The sequence below is a fragment of the Arachis duranensis genome, chromosome 3 (genome assembly GCF_000817695.3).
Source record: "Arachis duranensis cultivar V14167 chromosome 3, aradu.V14167.gnm2.J7QH, whole genome shotgun sequence".
Taxonomy (NCBI): Eukaryota; Viridiplantae; Streptophyta; class Magnoliopsida; order Fabales; family Fabaceae; genus Arachis; species Arachis duranensis.
Genome location: NC_029774.3, coordinates 78169982 through 78188058, shown reverse-complemented (window position 1 = coordinate 78188058; position 18077 = coordinate 78169982). Strand labels below are relative to the sequence as shown.

The 18077-nt window shown below is 37.7% G+C and overlaps 1 protein-coding gene across 1 annotated transcript; it reads left to right on the top strand.

Moving 5' to 3' along the window:
- The first annotated feature begins 17045 nt into the window (after positions 1-17045).
- On the top strand, positions 17046-17837 carry LOC107479583 (uncharacterized). The gene has a single exon (XM_016099710.1). The coding sequence runs from the start codon at positions 17046-17048 to the stop codon at positions 17835-17837; it is 792 nt and encodes a 263-aa protein (XP_015955196.1).
- The last annotated feature ends 240 nt before the right edge of the window (positions 17838-18077 follow it).

Here is an 18077-nt window from a genome sequence, read left to right as displayed (position 1 = left end):
TATAAATTATCCGCTCATCACAACACCAAACATAAATTGTTGCTTGTCCCCAAGCAACTGAAAATCAAATAGGATAAAAAGAAGATAACATACAATGAATCTCACAATATCAATGAAACTTAGTCCCAATTAGATGAGCCGGGCTAGTAGCTTTTTGCTTCTGAACAGTTATGGCATCTCACTTTATCCTTTGAAATTCAGAATGACTGGCATCTATAGGAACTCAGAATTTTAGATAGTGTTATTGATTCTCCTAGTTCATTATGTTGATTCTTGAACACAGCTACTTTATGAGTCTTGATCGTGGCCCTAAGCACTTTGTTTTCCAGTATTACCACCGGATACATAAATGCCACAGACATATAACTGGGTGAACCTTTTCAAATTGTGACTCAGCTTTGCTAAAGTCCCCAGTTAGAGGTGTCCAGAGTTCTTAAGCACACTCTTTTTGATTTGGATCATGACTTTAACCACTCAGTCTCAAGCTTTTCACTTGGACCTTCATGACACAAGCACATGGTGAGGGACAACTTGATTTAGCCGCTTAGGCCTGGATTTTATTTCCTTGGGCCCTCCTATCCATTAATGCTCAAAGCCTTGGATCCTTTTTACCCTTGCCTTTTGGTTTAAAGGGCTATTGACTTTTTCTGCTTGCTTTTTCTTTTTCTTTCTTTTTTTCCGCCACTTTTTTTTGCTACTCTTTTTTTTCTTTTTCACTACTTTTTCTTGCTTCAAGAATCAATTTCATGATGTTTTAGATTATCAATAATATTTCTCTTTGTTCATCATTCTTTCAAGAGCCAACAATTTTAACATTCATAAACTTCACTATAAAAAATATGCACTGTTCAAGCATTCATTCAGAAAACAAAAAGTATTGCCACCACATCAAAATAATTAAACTAATTTCAAGATAAAATTTGAAATCCAAGTACTTCTTGTTCTTTTGTAATTAAGCACATTTTATATTTAAGAGAGGTGAAGGATTTATGGAGTTATTCATAGCTTTAAGACATAGACACTAGACACTAATGATCATGTAATGAAGACACAAACATAGACAAACAATAAGCATCAAATCCGAGAGTACTTCTTGTTCATTTGTAATTAAGTACATTTTTCATTTGAGAGAGGTGAAGGATTTATGGAGTTATTCATAGCTTTAAGACATAGACACTAGACACTAATGATCATGTAATGAAGACAAAAACATAGAAAAACAATAAGCATCAAATCTGAAAACAGAAAAATAAATAGACAAGGAGATTAAGGAACGAGTCCACCTTAGTGAGGGTGGCGTCTTCCTCTTTGAAGATCCTATGGAGTGCTTGAGCTCCTCAATGTCTCTTCCTTGCCTTTGTTGCTCCATCCTTAGTGCTTTTGGTGCTCCTATCCTTAGTTGCTCCTAATAGTTGTGTGGAGAAAAATGTATCCCTTGATGTATCTCAAAGATTTCTTGATGATGATCCTCCTCATGCTCTTGTTGAGGTCCATAAATGGGCTCTCTTATTTGCTCCATCCTCTTTTTAGTGATGGGCTTGTCCTCTTCAATGAGGGTGTTTTCCTCTATGACAATTCTAGCTGAATTGCATAGGGATCACCTTTTTCTTGGCCATAACTTCATAGAAGTGGTCTTGATGGACCTTTGAGATGAATCTCTCCATCTCCCATGACTCGGAGGTGGAAGCGTTTGCCTTCCTTTTACTCTTTCTAGAGGTTTCTCCGGCCTTAGGTGCCATAAATGGTTATGGAAAAACAAAAAGCAACATTTTTACCACACCAAACTTAAAATGTTTGCTCGTCCTTGAGCAAAAGAAGAAAGAAAGAAGGGGAAGAAGAAGAAGATAATGGAGGAGATAGAGGGAGAAAGTGAATTCGGCCAAGGGGGTATAAGGTGATTGTGATGTGTAAAAAGAATATAAGGAAGAGGATAGGATTTGATAGGTGAGTGGTGTTTTTGGGTAAAGTGTTATAGAGATGTGTGAGGAGGAGAAAGAGAGAGAGGTAGGGTAGGTAGGGATCCTGTAGTGTCCACAGATCCTGAGGGGTCAAGGATTTGTCATCCCTACTCCAATTAAGCGTGTAAACTCCCTTAGTGTGCATTCCCGGCATTTAACGCCAGACTGCTACTTGTTTCTGGTGTTAAATGCCAGCTTTTATTCCTTTCCTGGTGTTAAACGCTAGGCTGCAACCTGTTTCTGGCATTTAACACCAGCTTGTTGCTTCTTTCTGGCATTTAACGCCCAGAATGGTGCCAGACTGGGCGTTAAACGCCCATTCTGCTACACTTACTGGCGTTTAAACGCCAGTAAGTTTTTCCTCTAGGGTGTGCTATTTTTACTGCTATTTTGGATTTTTCTTTAATTTTTGCAGTTGTTTTTGTGACTCCACATGATCATCAACCTATAAAAAAGAAAATAACATAGACAAATAAAATTGGGTTGCCTCCTAATAAGCACTTCTTTATTGTCAATAACTTGACAGTGAGCTCTCATGGAGCTTCACAGATGTTCAGAGCATTGTTGGGGCCTCCCAACACCAAACTTAGAGTTTGAATGTGGGGGTTCAACACCAAACTTAGAGTTTGGTTGTGGCCTCCCAACACCAAACTTAGAGTTTGACTGTGGGGGCTTTGGTTGACTCTGCATTGAGAGAAGCTTTTCTTGCTTCATCTCCATGGTTACAGAGGGAGATCCTTGAGTTTTAAACACAAGGTAGTCCTCATTCAATTGAAAGATCAACTCTCGTCTGTCCACATCAATCACAGCTTTTGCTGTGGCTAGGAAGGGTCTTCCAAGGATGATAGATTCATCCTCATCCTTCCCAGTGTCTAAGATTATGAAATCAGCAGGGATGTAAAAGCTTTTGACCTTTACTAGCACGTCCTCTACCTGTCCATAAGCCTTTTCCATGGATTTGTCTGCCATCTCTAATGAGGATTTGGCAGCCTGTACCTCAAAGATTCCTAGTTTCTCCATTACAGAGAGTGGCATTAAGTTTATACCTGACCCTAGGTCACACAAAGGCTTCTCAAAGGTCATGGTGCCTATGGTACAGGGAATTAAGAATTTACCAGGATCCTGTTTCTTTTGAGGTAATGTCTGCCTAACCAAGTCATTCAGTTTATTGGTGAGCAAGGGGGGTTCATCCATCCAAGTCTCATTACCGAATAACTTGGCATTCAGTTTCATGATTGCTCCAAGGTACTTAGCAACTTGCTCTTCAGTAATATCTTCATCCTCTTCAGAGGAGGAATAGTCATCAGAGCTCATGAATGGCAAAAGTGGGTTCAATGGAAATTCTATGGTCTCTAGATGAGCCTCAGATTTCTTAGGTTCCTCAAATGGTAACTCCTTTATGTCCAGAGGATGTCCCATGAGGTCTTCCTCACTGGGATTCACGTCCTCCTCCTCCTCTCTAGGTTCGGCCACACCAAGTAAGGTTATGGCCTTGCCCTCTCTTTTTGGATTCTCTTCTGTATTGCTTGGGAGAGTACTAGAAGGGGTTTCAGTGACTCTTTTACTCAGCTGGCCCACTTGTGCCTCCAAATTTCTAATGGAGGACCTTGTTTCATTCATAAAACTTAGAGTGGCCTTAAATAGATCAGAAACTATGTTTGCTAAGTTAGAGGGGCTCTGCTCAACATTCTCTGTCTGTTGCTGAGAGGATGATGGAAAAGGCTTGCTATTGCTAAACCTGTTTCTTGCACTATTTATATAGCCTTATTGAGGCTTTTGTTGATCCTTCCATGAGAAATTTGAATGATTTCTCCATGACGAATTATAGGTGTTTCCATAGGCTTCACCCATGTAATTTACCTTTGCCATTGCAGGGTTCTCAGGATCATAAACTTCTTCTTCAAAAGATGCTTCTTTAGTACTGTTGGATGCATTTTGCAAACCATTCAGACACTGAGAAATCATATTGACTTGCTGAGTCAACATTTTATTCTGAGCCAATATGGCATTCAGAGAATCAATTTCAAGAACTCCCTTCCTCTGAGGCATCCCATTATTCACAGGATTCCTCTCAAAGGTGTACATGAAATGGTTATTTGCAACCATTTCAATGAGTTCCTGAACTTCTGTAGGCGTTTTCTTCAAGTGAATAGATCCACCCGCAGAATGGTCCAATGATATCTTAGACAATTCAGACAGACCATCATAGAATATATCCGTGATAGTCCATTCTAAGAGCATGTCAGAAGGACACTTTTTGGTCAATTGCTTGTATCTTTCCCAAGCTTCATAGAGGGATTCACCTTCTTTTTACCTGAAGGTTTGAACATCCACTCTAAGCTTGCTCAGCTTTTGAGGAGGAAAGAATTTGGCTAAGAAAGCCGTGACCAGCTTATCCCAAGAGTTCAGGCTATCTCTAGGTTGAGAGTCTAACTATATTCTAGCTCTGTCTCTTACAGCAAAAGGGAAAAGCATAAGCTTGTAGACCTCAGGATGAACTCCATTGGTCTTAACAGTATCACAGATCTGCAAGAATTCAGTTAAGAACTAAAAAGGATCTTTTGACGGAAGTCCATAAAACTTGCAATTCTGTTGCATTAGAGAAACTAATTAAGGCTTTAGCTCAAAGTTGTTTTCTCCAATGGCAGGGATTGAGATGCTTCTTCCATGGAAGTTGGAATTTGGTCCAGTGAAGTCACCAAGCATCTTCCTTGCATCTATGGCATTATTGTTGGGTTCGGCTGCCATGTCTCCTTCTTTTTTGAAAATTTCTGTTAGGTCCTCTCCAGAGTGTTGTGCTTTAGCTTCTCTTAGCTTTCTCTTTAGAGTCCTTTCAGGTTCAGGATCAGCTTCAACAAGAATATTTTTATCCTTGATCCTGCTCATATGAAAAAGAAGAGAACAGAGAAAGAAGAGGAATCCTCTATGTCACAGTATAGAGATTCCTTTATGTGAGTAGAAGAAGAGAAGAATAGAAGAAGGAGAAGAGAAAAAATTCGAACACAGAGAGGGAGAGAGGGTTCGAATTATAAGAAGAAAAGAAGTGTTAGTAAATAAATAAATAGAAAAAGAAGAGAGAGAGAGAAGGAAATTTGAATTTTAATTAAGATAAAAGAAAAATATTTTTGTTTTTATTTTAATTATTAGTTAAAATTCGAAAATTAAGAGAAAAGGTAAAATAAAATTAAAATTTAAAACAATTAGTTAATCAAAAAGAATTTTAAAAAAGAGGAAGGTGATTTTCGAAAATTTAGAGAGAGAAAAGTAGTTAGGTGGTTTTGAAAAAGATAAGAATTTTAAAATCAAACAAAAAGTTAAGTAGTTAATTGAAAAAGAATTGAAAATCAATTTTGAAAAGATAAGAAGTTAGAAAAGATTTTTGAAATCAAATTTTTGAAAAAGATATGATTGAAAAAGATTTGATTGAAAAAGATATGATTGAAAATATATGATTGAATTTATTTTGAAAAAGATTTGAAAAAGAAATTTAAAAAGATTTGATTTTTAAACTTAAAATTGATTACTTGACTAACAAGAAACTAAAAGATATGATTCTAGAGTTTAAAGATTAAACCTTTCTTAACAAGAAAGTAACAAACTTCAAATTTTTGAATCAATCACATTTGTTGTTAGTAAAGTTTTCAAAATTTTGAAATGAAATTAAGAAAAAGATTTTTGAAAATCAATTTTTTAAAAATTTTTCGAGAAATATGAAATAAAAATGAAAAATATTTGAGTTTTGAAAAAGATTTTGAAAAGATAAATTTTTGAAATTGAAATCTTGACTTGACTAACAAGAAACAACTTATTTTAAAATTTTTTTGACTAAGTCAACCCAAAATTTTGAAATTTATGAGAGAAATAAGGGAAAGATATTTCTTATTTTTGAATTTTTAATGAGGAGAGAGAAAAACACAAAAATGACTCAAAACATGAAAATTTTGGATTAAAACAAATGATACATGCAAGAACACTATGAATGTCAAGATGAACACCAAGAACACTTTGAAGATCATGATGAACATCAAGAACTTATTTTTGAAAAACTTTTAAGAAAAGAAAAACATGCAAGATACCAAACTTAGAAATTTTCATATTTAGACACTATGAATTCAAAAATACATATGAAAAACAAGGTAAGACACAAAACAAGAAAATATGAAGATCAAACAAGAAGACTTACCAAGAACAACTTGAAGATCATGAAGAACACCATGCATGAGTTTTCGAAAATTATGCAAGAAAAATAAAAACATGCAATTGACACCAAACTTAAAACTTGACTCTAGACTCCAAGAAACACAATATTTTTGATTTTATGATTTTATAACTTTTTTTTTGGATTTTTCGAAAATTATTTTTAGAAAAATGAAAAAGAAGAAAAATTTTGAAAGATTTTTGAAAACTTTTTGAAAATAAAATAATGGTTAAAAGAAGAAGAAAATTACCTAATCTGAGCAACAAGATGAACCGTTAGTTGTCCAAACTCGAACAATCCCCGACAACAGCGCCAAAAACTTGGTGTACGAAATTGTGATCTCAGTGGCGCTAACAACTTGGTACACACAATTGTAATCTCAACTCTTTTTCACAACTTCGCACAACTAACCAGCAAGTGCACTGGGTCGTCCAAGTAATAAACCTTACGTGAGTAAGGGTCGATCCCAAGGAGATTGTCAGCTTGAAGCAAGCTATGGTCACCTTGTAAATCTCAGTCAGGAAGATTCAAATGGTTATGGAGTTTTAATAATTTAAAAGATAAATAAACATAAAATAAAGATAGAGATACTTATGTAATTCATTGGTGGAAATTTCAGATAAGCGTCTGGAGATGCGTTGTTCCTTCTGAATCTCTGCTTTCCTACTGCCTTCATCCAATCCTTCATACTCCTTTCTATGGCAAGCTGTATGTTGGGTGTCACCATTGTCAATGGCTACTTCCCGTCCTCCCAGTGAAAATGGTCCTCTACGGTTTCTGTACAGCTAATCAACTGTCGGATTGCTCGTCTCGGATGAAAAATACCATGCACAGTTATCGTATGGCTAATCAGCTGTTGGTTCTCGATCATGTAAGAATATAATTTACTATCCTTTTGCGTCTGTCACCACACCCTACAGTCATGAGTTTGAAGCTCGTCACAATCATCCCATCCCAGATCCTACTCAGAATACCACAGACAAAGTTTAGACTTTCTGGATCTCAAGAATGCTGCCAATGGATTCTAGCCTATACCACGAAGATTCTAATCTCGGATTCAGATGGCCCATTGTCAGAGGGGAGTCGATGTGAATCGTTGATTAGAAACCCAAGAGATATACATTCAAGCTTGTCTTCATGTAGAACGGAAGCGGTTGTCAATCACGCGTTCATAAGTGAGAATGGTGATGAGTGCCACATAATCATCGCATTCAACATGTTATTGTGTGCTGATAAACCACTATTTTATGGTTTATCTTGTACTTAATTGAGTAGATTTTATCAATCTTTCATACACTTATTCATACTAAATTCATGGGTTTACATTCTCCTTCCTGATTTTGTGCTATGATTGAAAACATGCTTCATTGGCCTTATATTTACTAATATTAATCCTCTCTTATTACCATTAGATGCCTTGATATGTGTGTTAAATGATTTCAGAGATTACAGGGCAGGAACTGCTCAGAGGATGGAAAGAAAGCATGCAAAAGTGGAAGGAATACAAGAAGTTGAAGGAACTGCAAAGCTGTCAGCCTGACCCACTCGCACTAAAATGATCATAACTTGAGCTACAGAGGTCCAAATGATGCGATTTCACTTGCTTTGGAAAGCTAACGTCCAGGGCTTCGATTTGATATATAATTCGCCATAGTGGCCGTACAGATAGGCGATGCGAACGCGCGTTCCATGCGGATGCGTCGCATCTGCGAATCTCATTCCACACAAATGCGTGGATGACGCCTCCGCGTCACTTTGCCGAGACCTGTACGGAGCGATTTCTGGACTGTTTCTGACCCTGTTTCAAGGCCAGAAGACATAGATTAAAGGCTGCAAAGTGGAGGAATGAACGGGACACTTCAGATGTAGTTTTTAGAGAGAGATGTTCTCTCCTCTCTCTTAGGATTTAGGATTAGGATTTTTAGAAATTAGGGTTTATTTCTTCTTCAGCCACAGGTTCAATATTCCTTTTACTTTATATTTCTCTTCTATTTTTAGATATTCTAATGCTTTTATTTGTGTTTGATTTATGTTGCCCAATTGGCTTATGAATATTTTCCATGTTAGAATTGACATCTTCATGCAGTTTGAGGTATTCCAGATATTTATGATTTTAGTTTAGCTTTCTATATTCTTGGCTTTGGTTGATTAATTGGTAACTCTTGAGTTGTCAAACTCATTGTTGACTGAAAATTGGAATTCTTCAAGAATTAATTCGAGTTTCACTAACTCTAGCCTTTCCCAAGGAAAGACTAGGACTTGAGGAATTAAAATTAATTCATCCACTTAACTTACCTTCATAGTTAGAGGTTGACTTAGTGGGAGAAAAATCCAATTCTCATCACAATTGATAAGGATAACTGGGATAGGACTTCCAGTTACCATACCTTGCCAAGAGCTTTACTAGTTATTATTTTGACGACTTGTTATTTTATATTACTTGTTCAACCCTTTTGAAAACCCCGATATACCTTTGCATAACCAATAATAAGAACATACCTCCCTGCAATTCCTTGAGAAGATGACCCGAGGTTTAAATACTTGGTTATCAATTTTAAAGGGGTTTGTTACTTGTGACAACCAAAACATTTGTACGAAGGGATTTTTTGTTGGTTTAGAATCTATACTTAGAACGCGACTATATTTTTACAAAATTCTTTACTAGCAAAAATCCTAACATCAAAATGGCACCATTGTCGGGGAATTGCAAACGTGTGCCTTATTATTGGTTATTGTAAATATTTTTATAAAAAAAAATTCAGATTTTTATTTTAAAATTTTTTTATCTTATCTTATCTTATTTTTCAAAATTCAAATCTTTTTTTCAAAAATCATATCTTTTTCAAAAATCCTAAATCTTATCTTTTTCAAATATTTTCTTTTTCTTAGTTTTTGTTTCTATTTTCTCCTACTACTATGAACTCTCACCCCTCTGGCTATGAGTCTGGTTATAACTATGTTGTAGGAAGAGAAAGCTATAACAGGAATATGCATCAAGGTCAAAGCAATCAAAGATGGACGGAGCCAAGAGGATCTGATCAACCCTTTAGGCAACAACACCTTCCAAGATATCATGGACGAAGACCATTCTATAATGCATACCAAGATGATAGATATGGTGGACCCCCTTGTAGTTACCAACAAGCCCCCATCATATGCCAATGAACCACCTCCTCAACATAGCTTTGAACCACCACACTCACAAGCCCCTTTCCACCATTCACCTCCATATGACCCCAACCCTTGTCCACCACACCAACCACCGTATGAACCATACCCAGAACCACCACCTCAATATACACCATCTCCATATCCTTATCATGAGGAACCACCTTCGTGTTATGAACCTTTTCTCCCAACAAATGAACCCTCCTATCCACCCCAAACCTCCATGGAGAAAGCATTTGCCGATCTAAACTCCGCTATACAAGCTCTCGCCGCCCAAATCGGACTACCAAATACCCCCAATATTCAACCCTCAAGCTCCAATGCACTTCTATCTCAACCACATAATGATCCACCCATCCCATCACCACCGTCCATGGAAGAGCACCAACATCCATCAATACAAGAGCAACATGATCCCACTGATACTATTGACATGGAACAAGAGAGAGGATCATCTTCGCGAATCCATACTTCATAAGGAGCTAGAGGAGGCACTAAAGGTGAAGGTAGTAGAGACCCTTGAAGTTGACAGCGCGATTGAAGAACTAGTAAAAGAAGACAACAAGGAGGATTTTGTACTTGAAGTGAAAAAATAGTTGAACAGGAAATCATCAAGGATGAATACGATTTCATACTTAAACACTTGGATCAAGCAATAAATCGATTACCATTCCGATGTTCGGACATTCAAGGAACCCCCATGGCTTCATGTGGAGAATCTACTGAAGAACATATCAGGAAGGAGAAGTTAGGCACTCCGGTGGATAGTGAGCAGCATGATTTGGTATTGGAACAAGTGGAGGAAGCCGGAATTATTGAAGAAAAAGAGGAGGCAGTGATTGAAGACTTAGGAGATGCTGAACCTCCATGGGAAAATCAAGTTATAGAGCCTCCTTCAAAGATGTTTGAAACTGATGCTGAGGAGGGTGTACAACCTCCAAGGCAACTCATGGTTAAAGACTTTGAAGGGGATGATCAAGAGATGGATTCAATCATTGATGAATTCTTATCTACATTTGAATCCTCTTCCATTGGACTTGATATAGAGTTTAAAGAAGAAGAAGCACAACCTCCCATGCCCTTGGTAAACAATGAAGAAGAGATTGAATTGGAAGAAATCCACCAAAAGAAAGAGGTTGAAATTGAAGAAGCTTACAAAGAGGTGGAAGTTGTTAGAGAAGAGCACAAGGGAGTGGAGCTTGCAAATTCGTTAGAAATATCTCTCCCAAGACCATTATTGTCCAACACAACATTCAAGTGGGTAAAATTCCTATCCTTGTTCTTTACTTTCCCACTTGAATATGGGCTACTAGAGACGGATGGTCAGCTTAGAGCTCTTTTTGGCATTAAGAGTAAGAGGAAGATGGTCAGTGGTAAGAATTGTCCTGCAAAGTTCATTATGGTTGGAAGCTTTGAGTTTAAACGCAAAGGTTGGTGTAGAGCTCAACTGAATGGGTCTAGGAAGTTGTTTGGCCTCTTTAGTGAGAATTCAGATTGCTTGCCACCCAGTTGGAACACTAATGATCAACAAGAAGACGGGTGCAAAAGTAAGGTTTGGGACCCCGGAATTCAATCTAGAAATCAATACTCTTGGGGCCTTATCACTTGCTTTAGCTTGCTTGAAGGCTTTCTTCGCCTAGTTTGGGATCCCGAAGGCTATTGGAAGTACAAACATTGGTGGAGATTCTTGGATCAGTACAAGCATAAGCCACCATAACAGGGAGCTCACCAAATGTCCAACTTAAGGACTTTAACTACAAGTGCTAGGTGGGAGACAACCCACCATGGTATGGTTGTTCTTTTTCAATTTAATTCTATTTTATTTTATTTGTTTTTAAGTTTTAATTTTTTCTATTGAACCTGGAATTCTTCATAACATCCGCATTTGCATTGCATTCTGCATTTTTCCATGTTAAAAAAAAAGAGAAGAGAAAGGGAGAGCACACGACGCGACAGCGTCGCCGACGCGACCACGTCGCAGGTGGCTCAAAGAGAATAATATATCGAACATAGAGTCACGCAGGAGTGTGGCTGGAGGCGTGCCTTTGGCACAAATCATCCCACGCGACCGCGTCACTGACGCGTCCGCGTCCCATGGGAAACATGCCTCCCACGCGTCCGCATCACCCATGTGGATGCGTGACCTGAAATTCGACGTAAGAAAGGATGCACGACCGAAAGTTGTGCTGGAGTGGTGCTGGATTGGTGCTGAACGCGCAAGCCCTACCATGCGGATGCATGGCTGACGCGTCTGCGTCACATCCATATAATGGCCACTCACGCGATCGCGTCGACCACACGACCGCGTCAGCCTGGAATTCGGCAATAATGAATTTTTGAACAGAGAGTTGTGCGAGCGCGAGGCTGCCCTCATGCCAGGAGCACAAAATGCATCACGCGTCTGCGTGACCGACGCGACCGCGTCGATTAATTTAAGCGCAAATCACGCGACCGAATCACCCACGCGTCCGCGTCGCTTGCGCCGCACAGCTTATCTAAATCAGCAAAATATCTCATCTTTTCTTCCCCAAATCTAAATCTTTTCTTTCCCTTCTTATTTCTTTCTTCCTTACTTTCTTTTTCTTTCTTTTTCTTTTAATTGGTGTTGGAAATTTATTTGGATCATTATTTTCTATATTTTGCTGTGGATTACTTAGGAATTGATTGACAATTATTAATTATTTTTAGGGTCACTTGCATGTTCAAAATTCAATACTTTAAATAACATATTTACCATGCATGCTAAGTGTTTGTGAAAAAGCGCGTATGGCATTGTGCATTATTTTAAATTATTCTATTCTACTACTCTAATGCGTGCTTTTCACAAAACCCCTTTTATGTTTTATTAATTAAATATAATTGTCAATACGAACAGCTTATTAGTTTGAAAGAGATGATAATCTAACTTGGACATTTAGTGCTTGATCTATGCTACTCATGCTTTTGCCAGCATGCGAATAAACATCTTGCATCTAATTGCCATTACATGCACTTGCTATATTTTCATTGATGACCTTTTCACATGTAGTCATGACCATGTGTTAACAACATCCTTCTTTACCGTGCATTGATTATCACTTGCGTTGGAAAGCTAACATCCGGGGCTTCGATTTGATATATTTTCCACCATAGTGGCCGTACAGATAGGCGATGTGAACGCGCATTCCATGCGGATGCATCGCATCTGCGAATCTCACTCCACGCAAACGCGTGGATGACGCCTCCGCGTCACTTTGCCGCGACCTGTACGGACCAGATTTCACAATTAGCAATTTTTGGAATCTTTCTGACCCAGTTTCAAGCCCAGAAGACACAGATTAAAGGCTGCAAAGTGGAGGACACTTCAGATTAGACCACAACTCACTTTTCACAATTTAGATGTAGTTTTTAGAGAGAGAGGTTCTCTCCTCTCTCTTAGTTTTTAGGATTAGGATTTTTAGAAATTAGGGTTTATTTCTTCTTCAGCCACAGGTTCAATATTCCTTTTACTTTATATTTCTCTTCTATTTTTAGATATTCTAATTCTTTTATTTGTGTTTGATTTATGTTGCCCAATTGGCTTATGAATATTTTCCATGTTAGAATTGACATCTTCATGCAGTTTGAGGTATTCCAGATATTTATGATTTTAGTTTAGCTTTCTATATTCTTGGCTTTGGTTGATTAATTGGTAACTCTTGAGTTGTCAAACTCATTGTTGACTGAAAATTGGAATTCTTCAAGATTTAATTCAAGTTTCACTAACTCTAGCCTTTCCCAAGGAAACACTAGGACTTGAGGAATTAAAATTAATTCATCCACTTAACTTACCTTCATTGTTAGAGGTTGACTTAGTGGGAGAAAAATCCAATTCTCATTATAATTGATAAGGATAACTGGGATAGGACATCCAGTTACCATACCTTGCCAAGAGCTTTACTAGTTATTGTTTTGACGACTTGTTATTTTATATTACTTGTTCAACCCTTTTGATAACCCCAAGATATACCTTTGAATAACCAATAATAAGAACATACATCCCTGCAATTCCTTGAGAAGACGACCCGAGGTTTAAATACTCGGTTATCAATTTTAAAGGAGTTCGTTACTTGTGACAACCAAAACGTTTGTACAAAGGGATTTTCTGTTGGTTTAGAATCTATACTTACAACGCGACTATATTTTTGCAAAATTCTTTACTAGCAAAAATCCTAACGTCATGTGCGAATGGATATCTTAGAATAAGAATAAGCATGAATTGAATAGAAAACAGTAGTACTTTGTATTAATACTCGAGGAACAGCAGAGCTCCACACCTTAATCTATGGTGTGTAGAAACTCCACTGTTGAAAATACATAAGTGAAAATAGGGTAGGCACGGCGGAATGGCCAGCCTCTCAAAACGTGAACAATGGTCCAAAGATGTTCCAAAAGCTCCCTAGTACAATAGTAAAAAGTTCTATTTATGCTAAACTAGTTACTATGGTTACAGAAATAAGTAAATGATGCAGAAATCCACTTCCGGGCTCACTTGGTGTGTGCTTGGGCTGAGCATTGAAGCTTTTATGTGTAGAGACTTTTCTTGGAGTTAAACGCCAGTTTGCAGCCTGTTTTGGGCGTTTAACTCTAGCTTGTAACTTGTTTCTGGCGTTTAACGCCAGAATAGGGTAGAAAGCTGGCATTGAACGCCAGTTTGTGTCATCTAAACTCGAGAAAAGTATGAACTATTATATATTGCTGGAAAGCCCTGGATGTCTACTTTCCAACGCAATAGAGAGCGCGCCATTTGGGTTTTTGTAGCTCCAAAAAATCCATTTCGAGTGCAGGGAGGCCAGAATCCAACAGCATCAGCAGTCCTTTTTCAGCCTCTGAATCAGATTTTTGCTCAGGTCCCTCAATTTCAGCCAGAAAATACCTGAAATCCCAGAAAAACACACAAACTCATAGTAAAGTCCAGAAATATGAATTTTGCTTAAAAACTAATAAAAATATACTAAAAACTAACTAAATCATACTAAAAACTATCTAAAAACAATGCCAAAAAGCGTATAAATTATCCGCTCATCATGAGCCTAGGAAGGGGAATCACCTTCATTTGAAATGAAGCTCTATCCATCACAATTCTCATTACCTACCCTATTCGAGAGGAATTGAGGTGTTGAGAATTTGTGTGGCTTATGGATAAAAGAATGTGCTCTAACTCTTCTCATGACAATTAGATCAAGGAATTGGCAAGATTGATTGTGATTAAAGAGATTGGATTGCCAAGAAATTGGTATCCAATCAATTTCAATCCGCCATAGATCTATGCATATGATTGAGAAAGGAGTTGAGACTCAATTGATTCATGAAGGATTATAGTATCTCCAATCCCTGATAAATCACCTTCTTTAAATTTCTTTCACTGTGATTTTTCTGCATGTGCTGCAATTTACATTGTTTACTGCTATTTTGATTCCCAAAACCCAAATCCCTTTATTATTCATGCAATTTAAGTTTCATTGCTATTTAATATTTCTGCACTTTTAATTCCTGCACTTTAATATTCAATCATTTATATTACTTGCAATTTAAGATTCAGTTCTTTTACTTTCTTGTACTTTAAGTTTTAGCAATTTACCTTTCTTGCCATTTGAGCTTCTGCTATTTTACTTCCAGTATTTAAATTTCTTGCAATTTACTTTCTGTCAATCACAAATTACTCAAATCACTACTTGTTAGCTTAACTAAATTCATCACCTAACTAAAGTTGCTTAATCCAATCAATCATTGTGGGATCGACCTCACTCTTGTGAGTTTTACTACTTGATGCGACCCGGTATACTTGCCGGTGAGTTTGTGTGGAATCGTTTTTCCCTCATCAAGTTTTTGGCGCCATTGCCGGGGATTGATATAGATTAGCAATGATTAAGTAAGGTGATAATCTAGATTAATCATATTCTTTTATTTTTGCTAAGCGCACTAACTGTTTGAATTTTTGTTCCTATTAACCATAACCCCACTCTAGCAATAGAGTGCCTTGTTTTGTTTTTGGTTTGTCTGTGTTTGTATGCCAGGAGGAAGAAGAGGTGAATCCACCTCATTTGATTCTGAGCCAGAGAGAACATTCTTGTGGTTGAGAAGAGAAGCAAGAGGGAAGGGAGTTGTTGGAGAAGAATAAGAAGAAGAAGATCAAAAAATAGAGGGTAACATCCCTAATCCACTTGAGGATGTGGCTAACAATAATGGTCAGCCTCAGAGAAGAGTTTTAGCTTCCTATACCATTCCCAACCCAAGGCATTGTGGTAGCAGCATCTTAACCCCCAATGTCCATGCTAATAACTTCGAACTCAAGCCTCAATTGATTACCCTGGTCCAGAATAATTGTCAATATGGAGGAAGTGCTGTTGAAGATCCAAACCAACACCTATCTGTGTTTTTGAGGATTTGTGATACTGTTAAAATCAATGGAGTCCACCCTGACATCTATAAGCTCTTATTATTCCCATTTTCACTGAGAGATAAAGCCATACACTAGTTAGATACATTCCCAAAAGAGAGCATCACCAATTGGGATGACCTAGTCAGTAAATTTCTAGCCAAATTCTACCCCCTTAAAGAGTCATCAAATTGAAAACTGATGTACAAACCTTCAGACAGCAAGAAAGACAATCATTATATGAAGTTTGGGAGAGGTATAAATCTTTGATTAGAAGATGTTCAGAAAGAATGTTCAGTGAGTAGGTTGAGCTCCAGAATTTCTATGAAGACTTGTCTCTAAGTTTAAGGAAGGCCTTGGACTATTCTTCAGGAGGATCTCTGCAAATGATGAAAACTGCTCAAGAGGCACATGATCTTATAGATATGGTGGCCAACAATGAATACTTCTACTCCTCTGAAAGGCAAGCTGCTCCGAAGAGAAGAGTATTTGAGCTTGAAGGAGTTGATACCATCTTAGCTCAAAACAAGATTATGCATCAACAACTTTAACAACAAATTGAAATGATGTCAAAAAGGATGGATGGGCTACAACTTGCAGCAGTGAGCACCACAAATCAACCACCAGTAGTGTGGGGACAATAAGAAGAGAGCTATGAGGAGCAGCAGCCTAAACAAGTGCAATACATGCACAATCAAGGAGCCAGACCAAATAATTTCCATGGAGACACCTACAACTCATCTTGGAGGAACCACCCCAATTTGAGGTGCGGGAGAACCAAAACCAGCAACCATGGTAGAGAAACTCAAACTAAAACAACTCCAGAAACACAAACCAACAAACCCATCAAAACATTAACCAAAATTCATACAGAAAACCACAAAATAACTACCCTACATCTAACTTCTATCCACCCAATAATTCTAAAATTAACCAAAATAACGTTCATCCTCCCTCAACATCCCACACTCAACCACAACCACCCCAAGAATCTCAAAGAATCTCCAATTTAGAGATGATGATGGAAAAAATGATCAAACATCAAGAATTAGCTAACAAGAACCATGAAGCTTCATTGAGGAATCTAGAGAGACAAATTGGACAACTGTCCAAGCAAATAGTGGTTGAAAGACCAACCAATGCACTACTAAGTGATACCATTTCCAATCCCAAGGAAGAATGCAAAGCAATCCAATTAAGGAGTGGAAAAACTTTGGAAAATGACATTGGCAGCAAGAAGCAAGTACAAGAAGACAAGCATGACTAAGAGACATCCAATAAGAAGGAGGAGGAACCACAAGCTTCAAGGAAGGGAAAACAAGTCATGAAGGAACATCCACAAGAACAGAAGAAAGTGGAGAAATCATACATTCCTTCCCTCCCATATCCTCAATGGTTCAAAAGAGAGCTTAAAGATCAACAATTTCCCAAGTTCCTAAAGGTTTTTAAGAAGTTGGAAATTAACATCCCACTTGCTGAAGCATTGGAGCAGATGCCTCTATATGCAAAATTCCTCAAGGAGCTCATCAACCAAAAGAGAAGCCAGAATGAAAAAGAAACAGTGATCTTGACCCAAGAGTGCAGTGCAGTGATTCAAAAAAGCATGCCACCAAAGCTCAAAGATCCTGGAAGCTTCATCGTATCATGCACCATTGGCAATATGACCTTGGAAAAAGCTCTTTGTGACTTAGGTGCCAGCATCAATTTGATGCCTCTCTCAGTAATGAAAAAGCTTGCGATAGAAGAAGCCAAACCCACTAAAATGTCACTTCAAAAGGCTGATAGATCACTCAAGATACCTAATGCAGTGGTGGAAAATTTATTGGTGAAGATTGGAGAGTTCATTTTTCCCGCTGACTTTGTCATTATAGACATGGAAGAAGAGGGACACAACTCAATTATCTTGGGGAGACCTTTCTTAGCCACAACAAAAGCTATTATTGATATAGAGAATGGTGAAATGATCCTCAGGGTGCATGATGAACAAATGATCATCAATGTTTTCAAAGCCATGCAATACCCCCCTGAGGAAGAAAAGAATATGAGAGTGGAAATGATAGAAGATCTGGTGGAAGAAGTGTTTAAAACCAACGGTCAAGAAAAACAAGGAGAATAAATAGAAGTAGCTCAAGATATCTTAGAGGAACAAGTACCTGAAATTTCCTCTGAAGGTGATGAGCGGATAATTTATACGCTTTTTGGCATTATTTTTAGTATATTTTTAGTATGTTTTAGTTAGTTTTTATTATGTTTTTATTATTTTTTAATTAAAAATCACATTTCTGGACCTTACTATGAGTTTGTGTGTTTTTCTGTGATTTCAGGTATTTTCTGGCTGAAATTGAGGGACCTGAGC

What these genes read in the sequence shown, in the direction of transcription:
- LOC107479583 (XM_016099710.1), top strand. Translation starts at nt 17,046, where the DNA reads ATGAAGGAACATCCACAAGAACAGAAGAAAGTGGAGAAATCATACATT.